Below are 20189 nucleotides of genomic sequence, written 5' to 3' on the forward strand. Positions count from 1 at the left end.
AGGTTCTTCATTGAACCATACACCCTGCCAAAGAACCTTTTAAGAACCTTTATTTTTAAGAGTGTAGGCCTAACTGTCCAACCCCGTTCACTTGTTGTGGTTTTCTTTCCCGATAGTTAAAGGGTGGTAGTGGCACTGATAAGGTTGAGTTCTTTGTAGGCCTACTTATGCAGCTGGGTAAACTTACAAATAGGGTAAATTAGGCGTTAGTTAAATGTATCAAAATGACTGCTACCTGTTAATTCTGGCCTAATTAATTCTGTTTTTGATTAAATCATTGCTTATTGTTGCCCATTATTTTGGATAACATTATACATTTATGTATTAATATAGGCTACATGATCATAACCAACATAATGTTTTATATCTGCATTAAACTGAACCCCATTTTAACTTTTCTTAATTCACCCCTCTGAATTTCCTGTTTCTGTTGTAAAATGTTGCCCTCTCGCTTGACTATTCTGCTATGCATTGCAGTCACATTATGGTAAATGCTGTTTTTTAATTTTTATGAAAGGGGAGTCTATTGCAGGGAATAGACTCACCATTCTCACCTTATATTACCACTGATAATGTGGCTAAAAGTGGCTTAGTAAATGAAAAACAAGATGCAGATTTCAGATCCCATTCAGTGTCCGAATATAGTTCTCATGGCCCTGCTGATAGGAGTGGATAGTGATTATATTTAAATGTCCTCTAATTGATTCGAAGAAGCTCCTTGGCAAAGACCATTTGGATCTCTGGGTTTATTGCCCAATAAAGCATGTCGTTATTAATAAAGGAGGAAATGCACTTATGCGAAATAGACCTCAATTAGATTGCCGAAAAGACCATTAAAAGAGTCGTGCGGTAGAGTAATCCAACATACTCTCTTTCTTTATCATTTTCATTTCATGTCCTTCCCAAGTAGGCCACAAGCGCCAGGCTAATTTTCAACATTACTCTGTGAACATGACAGAAACCGACTTCCGGATAGATATAACATGAAGTGTCTAAAATCAGCGGATTTTTTTTAAGGTCAGTCTAATTTCACTTCACTTAAAGTCTAACATAAATAAAGGACACCTAAAATAGCCCCTGTGATGTGCTCTGATGATGGATGGGCTTTGTCTCAAAGGTTCATTATTGGGTGCCCATTGCTGCAGAGGTGAGAAATGTTTCGCAGTATTCGAGTATGCTTACTCGCACATTTGCACGGATATGAGAGCTCTATAAACAGCGATTCCCATGACCCGACCATGCCACTGACAACAGAGACCGCTTCACATCCAGCCTTGCTGAGGGTTTTTCCTTCACACTTGTAATGGAATATATACGAGTTCAACATTGCAAAAAAAAAATAAAAGGCCCTCCGAATTACACAAAAAAAATAATTTTATTCACATAGCATAACTGATAAGCCTAAACAATAATTTAGCCTACATGCATTTTAAAAGCGATTTTGTTATAAATACATTTTATAAAAAATAAACAGATCACATATGGTTCTGGCTGTAGATTTTCTTTTCTTTTTTTTATCCCACTTGAATTCAGAAATTAATACGCAGTGGTTATCGGATCATATTGATGCTAATTATTGATAGTGATCGGCTACTCATCTATTTTGCTTGATGAGATGCGATTTTCCCACATGCTCTGCAGCCACAGGCTACATCAGGCTACCTCCAGGAGAAGTAGCCGTATCCAGTCAATGTTTGTAAGTGTAGGCCTATACAAACAGCTCATGTGGACGTCCACCTCAGCATTTCCATAATGACTGATGATAACATGCATATCACATATACATACTTCGCTGTTATGGGTGTTTTTGTAAAAAAATAAAAAGTCTCATGGTTGTGGACTTATATCGCTGGCATTGGTTCGTTCATCCTCTGAGGAACAATCAGATGAATTCAGCATGTAATTATCTCCTTCTTCGTCGTCACTGTCTCTAAAGTCCCGTATTCTGTTACTTTTCACTGAATCTGCCTTCTGGTAGTCCTTCTCTAGTCCGTCCATTTTGTCCTGGTTTCCTTTACCTTTTTGCTTCTCGGCCTCCTGTGCGGCTTGCTCTTTAGCCTTTTTACTGCGCTTCCATTTCATTCGCCTGTTCTGAAACCAGATTTTCACCTGGAAATAAAAAACATGACATTTCTCATTCACAAACACTTCAGTAGCTATTGGAATTTGGAATTATTCGACGTTATTGATGATAATCAGCTGTATTCAATTATTGTAGTATTATTATTAAAAAATCCTTTCAACAAATTAATTTAGCCAATTTTAAATTAGGCTACAAAAGTATATATATATATATATATATATATATATATATATATATATATATATATACAAGCGATGCGTTAAAAATCCGATGGTTTACCTGTGTCTCTGTTAGCATTAAAGATGTGGCCACTTCAAAGCGTTTTGGTCTCGACAGATATTTGTTCAGCTTAAACTGATGCTCAAGTTCAAGGAGCTGCTGGCTTGTGAACGCGGTTCTTGGTCTTCTGCACTTCCCGAGTAAGTTTGACTGCGCCTGGCCTACAGAATGACAAAATGTATACAATTTAACATATTTATCCTATTTCATCATATGTTTACTTCGTAGCCTAATAGCTAGGCTACAGCAGAAATAAAATAATTTTGTTGTTTACACTGTGTTGTAGGCATATATTTAAAAAAAGAGAGAGAATGATTCCACTTATAGAACCAAAACAGATAGGCTACATGTTGAGTTCTGCAAAGATATACAGTTTTGTTTTTAAAGAAAACTACCATACGAATACAAATGTACAAAACGAATGCAAAATCAAGACATCAACATACATTTTCGTATTATTAAAAAAAGCATAAAACCAGAAGTGTATTTGATGAACATGCTATATATATATATATATATATATATATATATATATATATATATATATATATATATATATATATATATATATATATATATATATAAAATTTAGTCCCAGCAACAGTGTTAGTCCATTAGCCTACTACAGCATTAGTGCACTACACTCAAAGTGGATTTTTAACACACCATTTAATTTATACAATGGGACGGCAAGAAATGTCAAAAGCTCTCATTCTTAAAAGCCCCAGTGCAATTCCCAATCACACATAGCCTCTATGTACCACGGCATTGTCAGTACATCTGGTAACATTTCCACCCTGTCTGATTTGTTTGGGAGAGGTTTGAGAAAATCTGCAGACGAGCAGCGGAACAGAGAGACAGTGTCTGCAGTGTACACAGTTGGCAGGCTGTGGTTTTCACACTCGTCCGCCACTTTCCCTCTGTCCATTATCTGTCCATTTTAGCCCCTCTTTGAAAGAGTGCTCGTTCAGTCTCAGTCAAAGAACAGCTTTACTGACCCAGCACGCGCTTGTTATATCGGGCTACTGTGATCCGTTGCTCTGAATAAAGTCTCAAGGGTTGGGACAAAAATCTTAAATTATTATTTTTATAATAGTCTTTTAGAAGACTTGTTGAAAATAAAGAGCGTTATTCTGTGGACTCAAAATATGGTCCAAATAAGGCTAATACGTAGGCCTATAAAGCACTCCATTCAAACAAATGTGAATAATAAATAACATGCTAATAATAATAATAATAATAAAATGTATTTATTTATTTATACATGCATTTCCAATGTAACTCACCACTGAAATCTGCCATTTTGGGCAACATCATTCCCGCGGTTGAGACCCTGAGCCAGTGATCGAGCTGAAAGGAGCTGGCGGTGAGTTTGAGGGGGTCATTGGGATGATGATGATGCGACCCATGCGGATACGAGTACGAGAGCGCCGGGTGCTGTCCGAGCGCTGCTGCTGAATATGTGTACATTGGATGACCGTAGAGAGCTTGAGGAGGAATCCCGGTGCTCTGAGGGTGTAGTCCGACCATGCCCGAGTGTGGAGAGTTCAAGAAACCCGGCTTGGGAATCAAGCCGCAAGACGATATCCTGGGGGGCGATGGAGTCTCGGTCCGAAGTGCCTCGGAGTTCGTGTTCAACTCTGACGCCTGGACACTTTCGGAGGAGGATGATATGGAAGACGTGGGCAGGGAGGTGACCAGCGCCAGCGGCGAGGTCTGCACTTTTGGTGGATCGACAGCTAGAAGCGCGTCGATTCGAAAGTTTTTAGATTTCTCCATCTGGCCCACCTCGCAAACAGATTCACGCGTCGCTCGCAACTTTACAAGGCTGTCACGAGTGTCACCGTTCCTCTCCTTAAAGTTATGATCTTGGCCAAGGTGTGCAAGCCAGAAGTCCACTTGTCAACTGCTGCCCGAAAGGGTGTGGATTGGTCATTCACGTCATCCTTGTGGATATCCGATTGGACGGTGATTTCACCGTGTTCACAGTGCGCTTAGTAGGCTATAGTAGAAATTCAATAGTCCTCTAAAGATAAGAATTTTCTCGTATCGGTGAAAGTTAAGGGTGTGGGAAACAGAAGTGAAAAAATCTGCAGCATAGATAACACACAATACACAAATACTGTGTAGGCTAGCCTACGTTTTCTATCCGTTGTAGCCTACTAATTAAGTCCAGAATTGAAGAAAAACTGAACTGTTTAAGAAAGCATTAAAAAGCAATGATTAATTCTATCAAATTCTCGCCTGACAGAAATATTTCATTGCATCCCTTAAAAAAGGATGAAATGTTATCGTCACGATACATGTTTTTTCGATGCATAAGCTTAAGTATTAACGAATATGGCTAATTAAATGGCTAAAACTGGTATCCTGTTAATTCGGATGCAGATAATTTAGTCAAACTATAGTATCCTTGTTAAGATAACGACTATTTGTTTGAAAAAGAGAATGACAACCAACCAAGAGCTACTGGATAGGCATATGCACGTAAAATTATGGGCGTTCTAATTATTTTTAATGAATAATATGAATTAATAACAAAGTGGCATATAACCTATATGCATTTGATATAGCCTATAAATATATTTTGAAATCTGAATCATTAAGAGGACAAATTTGTGGGAAGACTGTCCTCACACCAACCTTGGCTACTCCAGTGAATATTTTTGCAGCAAAGATTGAATCAGTAAAACAATGATGAAACATAAAACAATATTGAAAAATGTAACAACAACGATCGGAGCATTGTCTTAAGCAACAAACATTTAATATTTAACAAATTATACATTTAATAATGTAATGAATGATTAGCTAATATACAGCCTAGGCCTATTTATTAAATTAGCCTATATTATAATATTTAAAACACGTGTCACAATTTCCCCCCCACTTGACATACATATAGCCTATGAAAAATACCTTTGTCCAGAGAACACAGTTCAACCTTTCATTTTATATCGACCTTGAATATGATTGACATTGACATTATTGTGATCATTTGTTCACCAAACAGCAGAAATATGAATTTATTAGTTTACTTTGGAAGGTAAAATTCACACAATTATTTTAAATATAAGATAATTTTATAGGCCTACTGAAACAAGTTTAGACTTTTGACTCAAAACCTTGTGACAACTTTTCCGCGTGACAAGTAGAGACTTTATTTTTGCTCTAAAAAATCTTAATTAGGCTACGTGATTAACAGTTAAATTATTCTGTTATACTGTCGATGTTGGCATATTTAGCAACTTTGCATCCATAACAACGAGCTAACGTGGTGTAGGTTACGTATAACTACTACCAAATAAGTAAAACTGTGAAACAGGAGATTATAGTAACATTTATCATGTACAGATAACTTCTTATATAGCTACTACACCTACACTCTAAAAAAAAAAAAAAGGTTCTTTATGGCACCAAAAATGGTTCTTGGCTCGTAATCATAGGGGAACCTTGACCAAGAACCATTTTTGGTGCCATATAGAACCTTTTTTTTTTAGAGTGTATATAGGCTATTATTCTAAACATTGGCAAATCAGACCTTTGTTATTTTGAGAAAATCTAAAGGAAAAAAATATTGACATAGGCCTACTCATGAAAAAATGATAGGGCCACTATTAAACGATAGTTGATAGTTTTGCACTATTAAAATCTAAATTAGCTATATTTCTTCAAGCAGCTGCGGCACATGGGATTGGGATGTAGAAGATCTGTGTCCTGTTGTGGGGTCTGTTCTTCTTATAAGCCTCTTTAAGCTAATGGAGAAAGAGGTCAGAGAGAGAATTATTGACACTCTGTTGCCCTTAACCTGTCTACCAATAAAGCGGATTAGTTTTCCTCAATTCATCAGCTAACCGCTCTCTCGAGACTGGTCGCTCGCAAGCGTGTATTTGCTCGGGGGAAATCAACAAGTCACAGGCCAAAAGGATAAGGATAACAGGGTGCTGTAATGATAAACTTACCGAGCATTTCTGAAATAATAGGAATCACCTCACGTGTAATTGCTAACAATATGGGTAACAACTAGGCTACCATTACAATGCACACTGTATAACCCAGTCATATTTAGACGATGCTGGACTACGGGGAAAATATTTTTACGTGATCTACAACGCAACAATCCTATTTTTTATTTTATTTTAGTTTATCCTAGTCTGCAACATTCTTCCCAATCAAATATATGCTTGTGTCTTTAAACGTTCAAACGTTCTTGTGTCTTGCTTCCTTTGTCTGCTTCCCATCAGTTTTAATTTCATTAAGGGATCGCATGAATATTTCTATTAAAGCAGCAGTGAAATATGAAGCCATGGACCTGCAGCGATCAGAGAGATTTATGGCTCTTTTTCATCACATCAGGGGAGAGTAAAATTATTATTGCACCCTGAGATAGAATAAGGGCCTGAAATCAGGGACTCTCCTCAAAGCTGTTCATTTGCTCGGTAATTACTTTCACAATTAAGTGGAACACATATCACGATGACAAATCGAAATAGTTTATATATTAATTATCCGTGGTAAATGTGTTCATTATGAAAAGCCAATTTAACGGGACCTCCGCTGTCTCTTTTATTGCAATAAATATTTTCGATCATAATGGCACAAATGGACAGTGTGATGAAATGTAGCTATAACACTGCTTTTAAACACATTTAGGACTCATAATCTTTTTTTATCAATTTAATTATAGAGAATGGTTACTTACAATGAATGGTCTCAGACTCCAAGTATCAAAAATCATCTAAGGAAATCCGATTTCGGCGCTTAGGCTATATGCATGAATTTCCTCACCACTGAACATGAAGATAATTAATTTTAAACGTAGCCTACTGCATATACTACCAAATCCTTCCTGGCTATCGAAATAAGCGTTTTTCGTCAGTTTGCTTTGATAAGCCTGATTATATCTTGATTCACTGGACCAAACAAACCAGCCCGAAAGCCAGGTGTCACTTAAGCGAGCATACTGGTAGACTACACTAATGTGATGAATACACACAATTCAGTCAGTGGTGTAATTTCAAATGTGCTTAAAAACGAGACGACCCACGAGTCCCCTCGCTCCGTGACACGAGCCCGTGATTGACGATGTCACCAGATGTCAGGCTAATTCAAATGAATTCATACCTGACATAAGCACAGCAAAGACCTCGCTGTTTATTAAAACGAGTGCCCCACGAAACAAGCTCAGAACCGAGTAACTATTTTAAAAGCAATGTCTCTTTTCTAACGAATGTTATTTAATATTTAGTCCACAAGGTAACAACACCAATGGCTATTTAAAGACATGCTCCCCAAACAATATATTTAAATATATCTACCAACAATTAATTATTTAAATCTGCACATTTAGGCTAACATTATTTAAAAACAATAGGTCTAATAATACAAGTTACAATGTTGCCTTAGGCTATTTATTACTTATTGTAACAGTCTTCTAAACCTGACTTCAGCTGACCGCAGCTGCACCCTAAAGAAAAAGCACATTTGGCCACCACAAATTAATTGGAGGGTGTCAATTTTTCTCTTACTTCGTCTCTTTTTCATTACTTTTTCAGAAAATAGGAGGAGTGAGGTGCATTTGGCCCTATAGCATGTTTCAATTTATCAACCAAAGAGCTAAACAGCTTTTAGTCAATGAAAACAGTTGCCTGTTTCTTATTAATGTTTCTCAAGATCAGCTTTTAGATTTTACTCACTGACTGATGAATGATCATCAGAATGTAAGACTTGTTTTTGTAAGGGTTTTTATAATTTAAATAATGACTGTAACCTGACTTCAAATGAAAAGCACATAGCTGGACAAATTTAAGGATTAAGTGAATTTTTAATTGTTTTGTAACAATTTGACATGTGTAGGCTACTAAAATTTGCTTTTTAAACATGTGATCAGAGTTTGTATAACTTAATTATTTCTAACCAACATTTATTTTAAATATTTTTTACAGCCTATTCTGGGTTTAAAAGTAGAATCTTGTATACATGTAACTTGATGTACGCGTAAGCACATGGTGTAAGACTAATGTAAAGGCTGTGTGATTCTGTATTCATTATTTAATGAACTGTTAAATATTGAACAACTGTTGAATATTTCAAAATGTAGGCCATGTGAGAAACTTTTAAACATAAAGGCTCTTTATTGGCATCTATGGTTCCATGAAGAATCTTCAACATCCATGAAACCTTTTCATTTAGCAAAAAAACAAAACAAAAAAAATTTATTGTCTTTATGTTTATGTTCTTTACACTAAATAACTGTTCATTATGTGGTTCTTTGCAAAACCTAAAATGCTTTTTTGGATCAAATGATGTGTGTGTGTTAATGCAGGCATGTATGTGTGTGTATATATATATATATATATATATATATATATATATATATATATATATATATATATATATATATATATATATATATATATAGCTTAAAGACACGTTTTACTTAAGAATACAAGTCCTGAGAGGACTTGAAGAATTTAGCAATTAACCAAAGAGTTATGGAGGCATATAACTCAGGGAGTTGACGTAAATGTGACCCTTTTTTGACATCTTTCAAAATTAGAGACCTTTTGAGATGATGAGACCCCCATTTTGTATTCTGAAGCAGCTCCAGAAGACTTGCTGTAGTGGCTCGTTATACCCTTTTCAGGTCTAAAAGGCAGGATATGATCAATCAATAACTCATAAATCCCTCTATAACATATATGAGAAACTGAGTGGTTTCCTGTCTTGCTACTGCTGTCCAACAAGAATCAGATGCCAAGCAATGAGTGTGAGACCTACAATATTTAGGAAGATGTGTGTGAAGTGCTGATGAGTATTTGTTTGAAAAGTAAGTTGGCTTCGGAGTTAAAGGGATAGTTCTCCCTAAAATTGAAATTCTGTCATCATTTAGGCTACTCACACTCATTCCAAAACTGTATGAATTTTTTTCTTCTTCTGTGGAACAGAATATATTCTGAATAATATTGACTTCCATTCTATTGGGGGAACATGCTTCTAATGTTTCAAAACTTTATGTAGATAGGTTGCTTTTTGTTTTGCTAAATGTTTGCCAATTCATTATTTACACCACTTATAAACAAACCGGTAAGAAAGCAATTTTTTAAATCCCTTTTTAAGAAGATCTAAGATGAATATGATCCAGAACAACGTCCAGGATATTAGATCCCTTTCACTCTCTCAACGTCCGCAACTGGTTTCCTTTTATTGCTGGGATTCATCCAGGAAGTAATTGTGACATTTTTCACGTTATTGACATCGTTTTTAACCAATCGTTTGGTAGCAAGTGTTGTGTCGTCCAATCACATTTCACCGTATTACTGAGTGGGCGGGCTGTTCTCTGTGTTGTGTTTGTTTAGTAGAGCAAGAGCTACGATTTCGGTTTTGTTTTCTTTGATTTCCAGTCGCTGAACTGTATGGTTTGGCTGATCATTCAGTAAAACCAGGTAAACAATTCGCATTTCATCTATTAATACGACTCATCAGTAGAAAAAGCTGTAAAACCTCACTGAAATCACTCGATGACTCTAGAAGCGACCAGAGCGACATATGACTGAAGTTTATGTCAAGCTGAACTAACAGAGCAGAGCACAGCATTGATGTTTCCAAATTACTGTTTTAATTCTTGTTAATTGGTGACAGACCCCAGATAACATGCAGTTATACGTGAAAATTACTGAGAAAGTGTGAATTTTCGAGGTGAAAGACAATTGACTTGCTGCTGAGTCATTAGCTAGCTAGTCAAAGAACCTTTAGCCAAGAGGCTAACAGAGAAGTTCAGTGGATCTGACCGAAGAAAATAACCAGAACTCTGTGTCTTTCACAGTGCGAAATGCTCATTTATACTTAAAACTTCGAAGAACACGTTCGTAAATGATGATGAACTTCTGGTATAGTGATTATTTACTGGTTCTGTATGTTAGCAAGCTAACTAGCCTGGCTTGAGTCATAACAAATGTATTTGTCTCCGTATGAAGCACAACCCCTTTCTAGAACATGTCTCGCTCAGATGAGGGTGCATGCCAGGGCAATTGTTGTACACACAGATATTTGTATGAATTAAACGTACTTTTCCTGACTGGTTAATGTGTACATAAAGCATGACATAAAGGTCATGTTTTTACATTTGTGGTTGGAGATACACTCTTGTTATACAGCTCTATTTAGTGCTAATCACCACACCTGCTGAAGTGCCAGATTAGTTGTTGCTAGAACGACAATTTCCATTCACGCCCACTGTAATCTTCTGTACCTCTTCAGTTATCTATCAGAAGGATACAGTTTCTTTAAATATCTTAATCATAACAACCTGCTTTATTTCACAGTAGTATATATTTAAGCAGTATCTTTACCTGTGTTTATTGTTACAAGCAAACATAAATTCTGTTATGAGATAATGTTTCCTTTATGATTAATTCATTGACTTGACTCCAGTCTCATCATCTTTTTGTTTTCTCTTGCAGGCACAGGCACTGCACACAGGATACTTGTATTGATTGCTGCTCGATGGGAAAAGTGTAACCATGTTCAGTTTTGAGGGAGATTTCAGGAGAACACCCAAGGTGTCCCTTGGGGGTGCCAGCAGAAAAGTAAGTTTTCCATGTGATATACATCACTAATTTAACATTTGTCTACAGTGATTATTACTTGGAAACTGACCATATTGTATATTTGTAAATATTTGTTTGCTAATTCTAAACTAGTGCAAATTAATCTTGTAATTGTTGTTCCATGTTGATATTGGATCTATATATATATGTATGTATGTATATATATATATGTATGTATGTATGTGTATATATATATATATATAACACATTTGTTTTGTTCAGGAGGAAAAAGCATCACTTCTTCATCGAACACAAGAAGAAAGAAGGAAAAGAGAGGTGAGCATCATCAATTATGGTATTTTACAGATGTTTAAAGAGTGAACATTTTATTGTGAAAATAGGACCCAAAAGTTATGCTGGTTCTTAGAAAAGCTTGGTTTGACTTTTGTTACCTAATGAAAGGACATTCATACATTTACAAGTCTGTTTTGAGTGTCCAAATATTTTTTGTTGTATCACAAAATTCCCATGATGTGTATCTGTGTAGCTGTATCTATTTTCACAATAGAGCCAGATGTAAGAATGTGAATCTTGCAGTTATGAACAAATAGAAGATTATGGTATTCATATATGTTTTTACTGTTCTTTGTATTTCCCACAGGATGAGAGGAAAAGGCTAAAAAATGCAATCATCATTCAGTCATACATAAGGGGATACCAAGACAGGAAACAGCAAGTATGTGGAATCACTTTAAACTCTACAAGTTTGGTAGGGTTTCTTTGAACCCTTTCTTGTAGTTGATAGACAGATTGTTAAATTCCTGAATTTTCTCTCTTTTTCACATAGTATGCCATTCAAAGGGGCTACTTTGACCACTGTGTGTGTCAGTGCCAGTCAGGCTCTGGCCCTCAACTTACAGACAGTGCCATACTCGGCCAACTTGTTCGCCAGCTTCTCTTTTTTTACAGACAAAGTGAAGACAGACACAGAATGGTAAGGACCACAGATATTATCTGCATTGCCTGTTTAAAAAAGCTTTTATTGTCATTAGGGCTGGGCATATGATATTATCGTATTATCAACGATGTCTTGCAAGTAGCACGATGGCGATTATAACAGTTCGTTTCCACACGATCATCAACGATATCGGGAAAAAATGACAAAAATATTTCACATAGCTCCATAGTTATCGTACACACATTTATTCACATGCAATAGCATGAATTAAATATTTTCGAAAGGCTAGTATTTAGTGGGCTAATAAAAAAAGATTCAAATTCTTGATACCCTTCTTTAAAGGTGAACTATGTAGGAATTTTGCAGTAAAATATCCAGAAACCACTAGGCCAGTGTTATATATTTTGTTCAGTTGAGTACTTAGAATATCCCAAATGTTTCCAACTATGTGTAAATCGTGAGAAATTGCTATTTTAACCGAGGAACCCGGGATGATATATGCGTGTGAGGGAGTCGCCTGTCGATTGCGTCATATCTGCGTCACCCTCGGTTTCCGGTTTTATTCAGTGAAACACTTTACTCTCACAGCAGTGTGAACAAGTGTCATAGCAGCCGCCGAGCGAACGTCATAACTTCCTTTTCAACACACTTAGATATATCTAATACGATAAACAGAGTTGCGTTACCTCACTCATGACTGGAAAAGAGGAAGTGGCGCCGGCAACCGTGTCATAATAAAAGTCCCGCCGGCGACTATGCCATAATAACAGACCCGCTCTTCAATCACTCCTGCAGCCTTGCTCAGCTCCACAACACTCGGTCCTGCTCTGCTTCACTACAGTAATGTTAAAGGGGTGGTAAACCACGATTTCACTATTCTAACTTTAGCTAACGTGTAATGTTGCTGCTTGAGCATAAACAACATCTGCAAAGTTACAACGTTCAAAGTTTAAAGCAAAGGGAGATATTTGCTTTTAAAGAAATCAGTTTCTAAGGACTACAGCAAACGGCCGCTAGGGACTACTACACATTCACCCAGGTTTTGCTGACATCACCAGGCCCAATATTTACATAAACCCCTCCTCCGGGGAATATGAAATAAGGGGGGGTGAGGCCATTTTGTATCGCGGCGCTGTTGTGGTATAGTAAGCTGGAGTGTTGTTGCCGCGATGCCAAGGAAACGCTGTTATTTTCATCCGGATTGCAGGTCTGGGGTACTTGCTCTGTTCAGCCTTCATAGGGACGGGGGTGCGTTGCAGAGCGTTTAAAATAAAACATGTTATATGCACGTGTGTTTGAGTCAGCGGGGAATCAGGCACGCGCAGGGCTCCTGCAGCACATCCACGGAGGAGAACATCCACCGTCTTCGCGATTTCAATGCCAGATTTGCACAACGTCAGCTGCGTGAAAAAAAACACTGCCGGTGCGTGGATGCATGACGCGCGCGCTGCACATTTCACGGAGGACAACACAAACTTCCACAAACTTCGCGAGTTCAATACAGGATATGCACAACGGCTTGTCCTGAAAGCTGGATTTACAAACAGAAGCTGTTCACGGGCCACAACCTGTAAGTCTGATTTATTTTTCATCGATGTGTTTTCCTGTAATAGGTTGTAGCAAGGAAGTAAACAGATGACAACGCTGTTCTGCAAACCAGTCTGTTAAATGCTCATTCATACTTAACGTTATCCGACGAACACCTATCGTTACACACACTAACGTTAAAATCTCAACAGCGAACCTGGCATTAGTGTAAATGATTCTTTGATTAGAGCTTTTATGTATTGTTTATCTACAGGCATGCTAAACATGGTTCTGTGTGTGATTTGGCTAACTTACTAGTTTAAGCCAGTGCTTAGTGTTTGTTTTGGGTTAGTTCTTGTGACAGATATTTGGCTATAATCGTTCTAAAAATACAAAAGTTAAAGTGCCATTCAGTAGCGATCATTATAGATCCGCAGTCTTTACTCTTGAGGACTGAACAGGTTCTGCTCGATCATCTTCACTCAAATGTTCTGGGTCTGATTCGGGCTCAGATTGGTATGGTTTTATTGACGCCGTTGTTTCTAACACTGACCAAAGCACAGCCTCCGATAAAGGTAAGGGGCGTGACGTTTCCGACAAACGTGCACTAGGCGTTTAGCGAATCACAACACACTGGGCCAGCTAACCAATCTGAGCCCATCGCGTATTTTTGAGGGACTGGCTTCATACAACCCGGAAAGCATCAGACCGTTTTACAAGGAGGGACAGAGCAGTGTAGAATAAAGGTCAAATATATGAAAAATAAGGCAATTTTTTTTTAAACGAAGCATGAACACATGTTACAGTGCACCCCACAAACACAGTCAAGCCTTCAAAAGAATGTGTTTTACCACCCCTTTAATAATCGCATACATGAACATGATTTCTGCCCGAGTCCTATCCTGACTGTTTTCCACTGGCTGTGAGGTGAAGACCATATGTCCCAAGATTCTGCGCTCAAACGTGGCGTCATCAAACTACGCCTTTGTTTTGAACAGGTGACCTCTATTGGACGGAAAAGTTACATAGTGTAGCTTTAAGCTACATCCAAAGCGCGCTCTGTGAGCCGCCTCTTATTTGGTGCACAGACAAATACACACATAATGACAAAATATTCCCATGAACACAGTCGATTTTGTCTTTAGTGTACGTAACGTAAACGGTTGAGAAGAGTATAGGCCTATTGGGTACATGCATTGACAGCAGCCTAAGGCTATACCAGCTGCCACCGTTAATATTAATCAAAGAACAAAAGAAAAAGAAAATCACTCACTGAACTTTAATTAGCCTAATCTGAATTTTATTTGCCCGTTGTTCAATGCTGACTGCTCTAATGGCAGTGTGTGTCTGTGTATCAAACATCCTTACTTGTGTAATTTTGATATGTTATTTTAAAATATTTTTTCTCGATTACACATCTTTATTTGATGTTATTTTTCAAAAAATGAAACTATATCCTATGAATTCATAAGTAGCTGTGATATCTCCCATTTTAAAAATATTATCAAGTAGGCCTATTTTATTTTGGTCTGCAGTCTAATAAAAGTTAATCAGAAAATTAAAATGGTACCTTTTAACTGCACTTGTTTCTGAATATTAATTTAAATGGTGTACATAATTACAAAAAAAAGTATAATGGGAGTGAATGGTGCCGTTTTTTTTAAGGCAAAAAAGCGCATCTATCCATCATGAAAGTAATAAATATGGCTCCATGGGGTTAATAAAGGCCTACTGAAGTGAAGCGATGCATTTTTGTAAGAAAAATATCCACAATTATAACTTTATAAACTGTAATCACTAGCTTCCTTTAACGCCTGTCCATGTGTTTACGAGAGAGTCGAGTTCTGACGTAGACTTTGCGTAAGCTTAGGTGAGAGTAGATGGCTCTTGCGGTTTAAACAAATAGGGCTGGGCAACAAACTAAAGCTTCTCTGGCATTTCTCTTTAAAAATTCTCATTTTAGACTTCAATTTCTTGACCGGTGTTTTGTTTTGCTTTATACATCATGGGTCGAATCACAGTACACTCTTCTGCTGGAACTCGACTCACATATGGCTGGTACCGGAAGCTAGTGATTGCAGTTTATAATGTTTTATATATGTATATATATATATATATTTATTTATTTATTTTTCTAACAAAAACGCATCACTTCGCTTCAGAGCCGTATGGATTACTTTCATGATGGATGGATGCGCTTTTTTGGGCTTCCATTTTTTTAGACGATATAATCAGATATTGCAATATTTTTTAAGTTGATTATCGATAAAATATATTTTACAAATCGCCCTGCCCTAATTGTCATATGAGGGTCAATGCAGTTTTTTTTTTTTTAAATTGTCTTTTTAATGTGAAGAAGAAAAAACAGGATGTTAATGTCTTAACTGTTATAGATCTGGATGTGTCAGAGTTTGGTAAAGCACCATGCTCAGTTCATCAAGCTGCTGACAGGGCCAGAAAGACAGAGCTGCCTGTTTCAGATCAAGAGGATACTGGGACACTGTTGCAGGTACAAAAATAGATGTTCCCCAGATACTGTTTTCTGTAGTAGCATCCCTAAAATAAATATGTCTCTCATAGTAACATGTAAATCTTTAGATCTGCTTGTTGGTTGGTCGCTAAGCATGTTCTCTGTGTGTCTAAAGGTTATTGCAAGCATGTGAAGATAGTCTGAATTTGACAGTCCCGATGCGGATGCTGGAGGTGTTTTCATCTGAGAAAACCTACTTGCCCTTTCTACAGGATGAAAACTATGTCACTGCACTTATTGAGCAAATTTTGCACTATATGGTACAGAAAGGTACAGAGTTTTACCCTATGTTTGATTGGTCATCTTCATGCTTTGAGGCAGTCGATTAGTATATTCAGTTAGAGACTGTACACAATTCTCTTTTTAATTTAGCTAAGGTTGCGTCTATTATCTGCTTTAATCATATTTTTTTCATTTTCTTTCTGTCTTTTAGGATACTACAGATCTATGTATGTTTTAGTGAATCACAAGTTGCCATCGAGTCTAGAATATAGTGACGCCCCTTCCATTCCGCTGGCACAAACACTGCTGGAACACACGCTCAAGCCTCTGCACTTTACATACAGTTCCTGCCCCCCAGATACCAGGTATACACTCACATAGGTTTATACTGGAAAGAAATCGAACTATTTCAAATTATTCACAGCCTTTTACACTATATGCTTTGGAGAGCATTCGATTTAAGCTGTTAGAGGAATGTCTTTGTTTTGGTGTATGTGTGGTGCACGGATCCCACCCAGTAAAAGGTTGCCCTTATTAGCTTTATCCTTCCAGAAAACCAATGGACAGTAATTCCCTCACTGCTGTGTTTACAGAGAGTAGTAAAATCCAGACAGACTCATTGACTCAACATGTAATATTTACCCAACATTTACCCTCCATTCTAACACTCTGAGTGGCGAACAGTGCTGTTTTCATTTTCTTTTCTTTTCTCTCTGAAGAACGACAAGAGCGCGAGAGTATAAGCTTGTGCATACAGTCCTGTGTTTGTCCTCTCTCTTTTGCTCTCTCTCTCTCTCTCTCTCTCTCATATACACACACATACACAGAGGCACGTATCTAGACAAAACAGCCAGATGTTGTTTCCAGTTATGTATCACCTTTTGATTAACATTGACACTTTTTGAAAGAGGATTGAGGGTCTTGTTGTCTCATAGATACACAAATGGCCAAAAGTGTGTGTGTAAATGTGTTATTATTGAAGTGGATCTATATTGTGATATTTAGAAAAAATTTATATGAAAGTTAAAGGATGCACTTACCACAGGCTGAAATATGATACAGCTACAGTTACAGTTCGTGTTAGTATTACATTCACAACCATTTCTCTCTTCTCATTCACAGGCAGTTTGTTTTTTCAGCCTTCACTGAGGAGTTCATCTCAGCGCCTTTCACTGAACAAATCTATCATTTCTTCGTGCCAGCTTTGGCAGACCCAAAACTAGCTTTCCCATTTCAGAACTTCCTTTGGTCTCTCCAGGCCACTGTAGCCTCTTCTGCCCAGGCCAGAGCTCAGGCTCCTTGGCTCTTTTACTTTGTGCTATCAGTTGGAGAATCAGGACTGGGTAAGTAGTGCGTGTAAGAAAGATAAAACTGCACCGTATGACTAGTGTAACGTGTGCACACAAGGTGACCCCTTTAGGAATCAATTTGCAATTCTCTTTTATATATTTTTGAGAGTATATTAAGGGAATCAGGTTTGAGTATTTTGTCTGTTTCAATTGTATAGGTTCACTCTCAGAGGAAGGGTTGCTGTTGTACTTAAATGCTCTACAGTCTCTGTTGCCATTGTTGCCAGTGACGGAGTGCAACAGGAGAGCTGACATCAACAGTGATTCAGAAGATGAGGAAGAAATGAATGTACAGTTTCCTGCTGCGCAGGTACACACATTATCTCTCATCTTTGCACAAAATAAAATATTCAGAGAGCAGCATATGATTTTGAGTTAAAATGGGTCAATATAATCTTTTTTTTTTTTTTTCTCTCAAAAGGATGGCAGTTGGATTTCTGTGTATTACATAACAGAGGAATGTGTACAGAAGTTGGACACTAAGCAGCAGACTAATGCTCTGCTAACATTAGTGTGGAGAGACTCGGCAAGTGAAGACATCTTCACCATGATGGCCTCCATCTGTCACACGTTGATGGTGCAGCACCGTATGATGGTGCCCAGAGTCAGGTCAGAACGCACACACACACACACACACACACACACACACACACACACACACACGTGCAAGCAACCCATCCAGAAAATGAATGAACCAGCATTTTATGAAACACAACATTAAGGATTACTTATATAACCAGATTTACTGCACAGTGCACACTTGTGCTCTATCACTCTCTCATTGCAAGGTAATTGAATCATGATGTACCACTTTTTTATTTGATAAAAAGAGATGCAGTCAAGAAAGTGATATAGATCGCAGTCGGATAGGATTGGGATGCACTTTTATACGAGTATATAAAAGATTCCCAAACATCAAACTGTCCTCAAGTCAGTGAGCATTTATCTTTGCTTCTGGTTGTCTGCTGCTTTTTAAAACAGAAAACCGTAAAATCTCTAATGAAGCAGTCAGATGGTTAAGTCTCATCTTGCGGTGTTTTTTCTATTACCAGGGCAGTTTTAGTTGCTGTCAATCATCAATTAGTTTAATGAGCTCTCCTCTCAATTACCTTTGCTTTATCTACTTCTGGTTCTGCTATGTTGACAAAATGAGAACAGGATTTCAGCAGAAGTGATGGAGAGAGGTGGTATGAAAGACGAACGTCTGGTTCAATGTCAATCAGCTAATCAGAATTTCCACACATGCCGTGTGTTTAATCTTGCTAAATCGGTTCTAGCAGTGGTTTAAGCTGTACCCTATACCTTTTATGTTCTCAACATTGGAACTAAGAATATTGTCTGGATAAATAGATTTCATGTTTATGGTGTTTAATGCACATTTTAGTCATTTTGCACATGATTGTCAAAGTAAAATTAACTTTTTTACTCTATGGCAATATAGAGTAACCAGAAATATATGAAAAAAATGCATCCTATATAAAGCATCCTCATTTTACTCAAAACTCAAGTTTCTGTATGACACTGTAGACTTCCTCTATAATCATACACCTCTGACATCTTTAACAAGGTTTGCCTGTTCTGAATTTTTTCATACATGGTGACATAAACCACTTATTCCCATTATGGTTTCTTTCATATTCTTTACTCATCCTTTTTTTTTTTCCTGAATATTTTTTGGTGGTATTTTTATATTTTACAGCTCCGCTCAGAAGAGAAGGCTTTTATCATAAATCCTGCCTTCACTACTTTATCATTATCGGATATCTGTACAAAATAATTAGCTGGCCTAGGAAGATTAATTCCTGCAGGAGTGGATGGGATAGTTTTACAAGAGGTATAACAGCTGGCCCTGATTTACAATCTTTAAAGAAGCACCCAGTGAGCGTGCAAACTTGGTTGCCTTTTAAACATGATCATATTTTAAAGTGAAGAGTATGGCTGTATTTTATACTAAACAAGGTCATTATAGTATCAAAACTGTGTTAGTGTAAATAGCGTGCTGTGTTCCTGTTCATGGAATTGCTGTTAACCCATTAACAGGTATTTACAGTCTTTTACAGTTAAAATTACAGTATTTGTTTTTTTTACAGTGCAATTTCTGAAGCCTGTAAGCAAAAAAAAATAAAAAATTCTGCACTTTCCCAAGAACCTGTGATGCTGAGATAACTTCATAAACTGTATTTGGTTCTTGATTTAATTTTTCATAAACTGATATATTTAATTATTATATTGAGAAAAAGACCGGATAGCATTTTGTTTTGTGTGTCAGTTTCACTTTTTTTAAACCTTTGGTCTACCATTATTGGTGGATACTCTTTAAGTCACAAGGGTGTCAGCTTGTCTAAGGGTTACATCCATTTCTCAGTGAAAGTTCTGCAATTGTTTTGGTATTTTATTGTAGAAGTGCCACCTGACATAAATCATATTGGAGACTAGTGCTTTGTGTGTGTGTGTGTGTGTGTGTGTGTGTGTGTGTGTGTGTATGTGTAAGGTGCATGTACACATTCTTACCTAACCTTACCCCAACTTTAATCTTATTTTCTCCCTTAATTACTTCCAATTACGCTTTATTTATTCTTTCACCCCTTGACACAAAACAAGCATGCAATAACCACCAGAGCGATTTCTCACACCCTGGTGTGACGGCTGTTAGGTTTAATGATTTGGGTGGCCTAAGCACAGTGTCTAATTT

At 37.2% G+C, this 20189-nt stretch overlaps 2 protein-coding genes across 2 annotated transcripts in view; one reads left to right on the forward strand and one right to left on the reverse strand.

Moving 5' to 3' along the window:
• Window positions 1-1827: 1827 nt before the first annotated feature.
• On the reverse strand, window positions 1828-4141 carry mnx1 (motor neuron and pancreas homeobox 1; the record flags this gene model as incomplete). Its single annotated transcript, XM_079843023.1, has 3 exons — window positions 1828-2109; window positions 2363-2523; window positions 3649-4141. The coding sequence occupies 3 exons, from the start codon at window positions 4139-4141 to the stop codon at window positions 1828-1830; spliced, it is 936 nt and encodes a 311-aa protein (XP_079699149.1).
• Window positions 4142-9675: 5534 nt separating this feature from the next.
• Window positions 9676-20189, forward strand: part of ube3c (ubiquitin protein ligase E3C) — a 29196-nt gene continuing 18682 nt past the window's right edge. The window contains exons 1-11 of the mRNA XM_079811001.1: window positions 9676-9807; window positions 10825-10950; window positions 11194-11247; window positions 11573-11647; window positions 11759-11905; window positions 15790-15905; window positions 16042-16196; window positions 16360-16513; window positions 17271-17491; window positions 17656-17807; window positions 17919-18106. Of these exons, the coding sequence (XP_079667127.1) occupies window positions 10885-10950; window positions 11194-11247; window positions 11573-11647; window positions 11759-11905; window positions 15790-15905; window positions 16042-16196; window positions 16360-16513; window positions 17271-17491; window positions 17656-17807; window positions 17919-18106 (1328 nt within the window). The 5' untranslated portion in view covers window positions 9676-9807; window positions 10825-10884. The remainder of the gene's footprint in view (window positions 9808-10824; window positions 10951-11193; window positions 11248-11572; window positions 11648-11758; window positions 11906-15789; window positions 15906-16041; window positions 16197-16359; window positions 16514-17270; window positions 17492-17655; window positions 17808-17918; window positions 18107-20189) is intronic.

The sequence above is a fragment of the Gobio gobio genome, assembly GCF_949357685.1.
Source record: "Gobio gobio genome assembly, chromosome: 2".
NCBI classification, from domain to species: Eukaryota; Metazoa; Chordata; class Actinopteri; order Cypriniformes; family Gobionidae; genus Gobio; species Gobio gobio.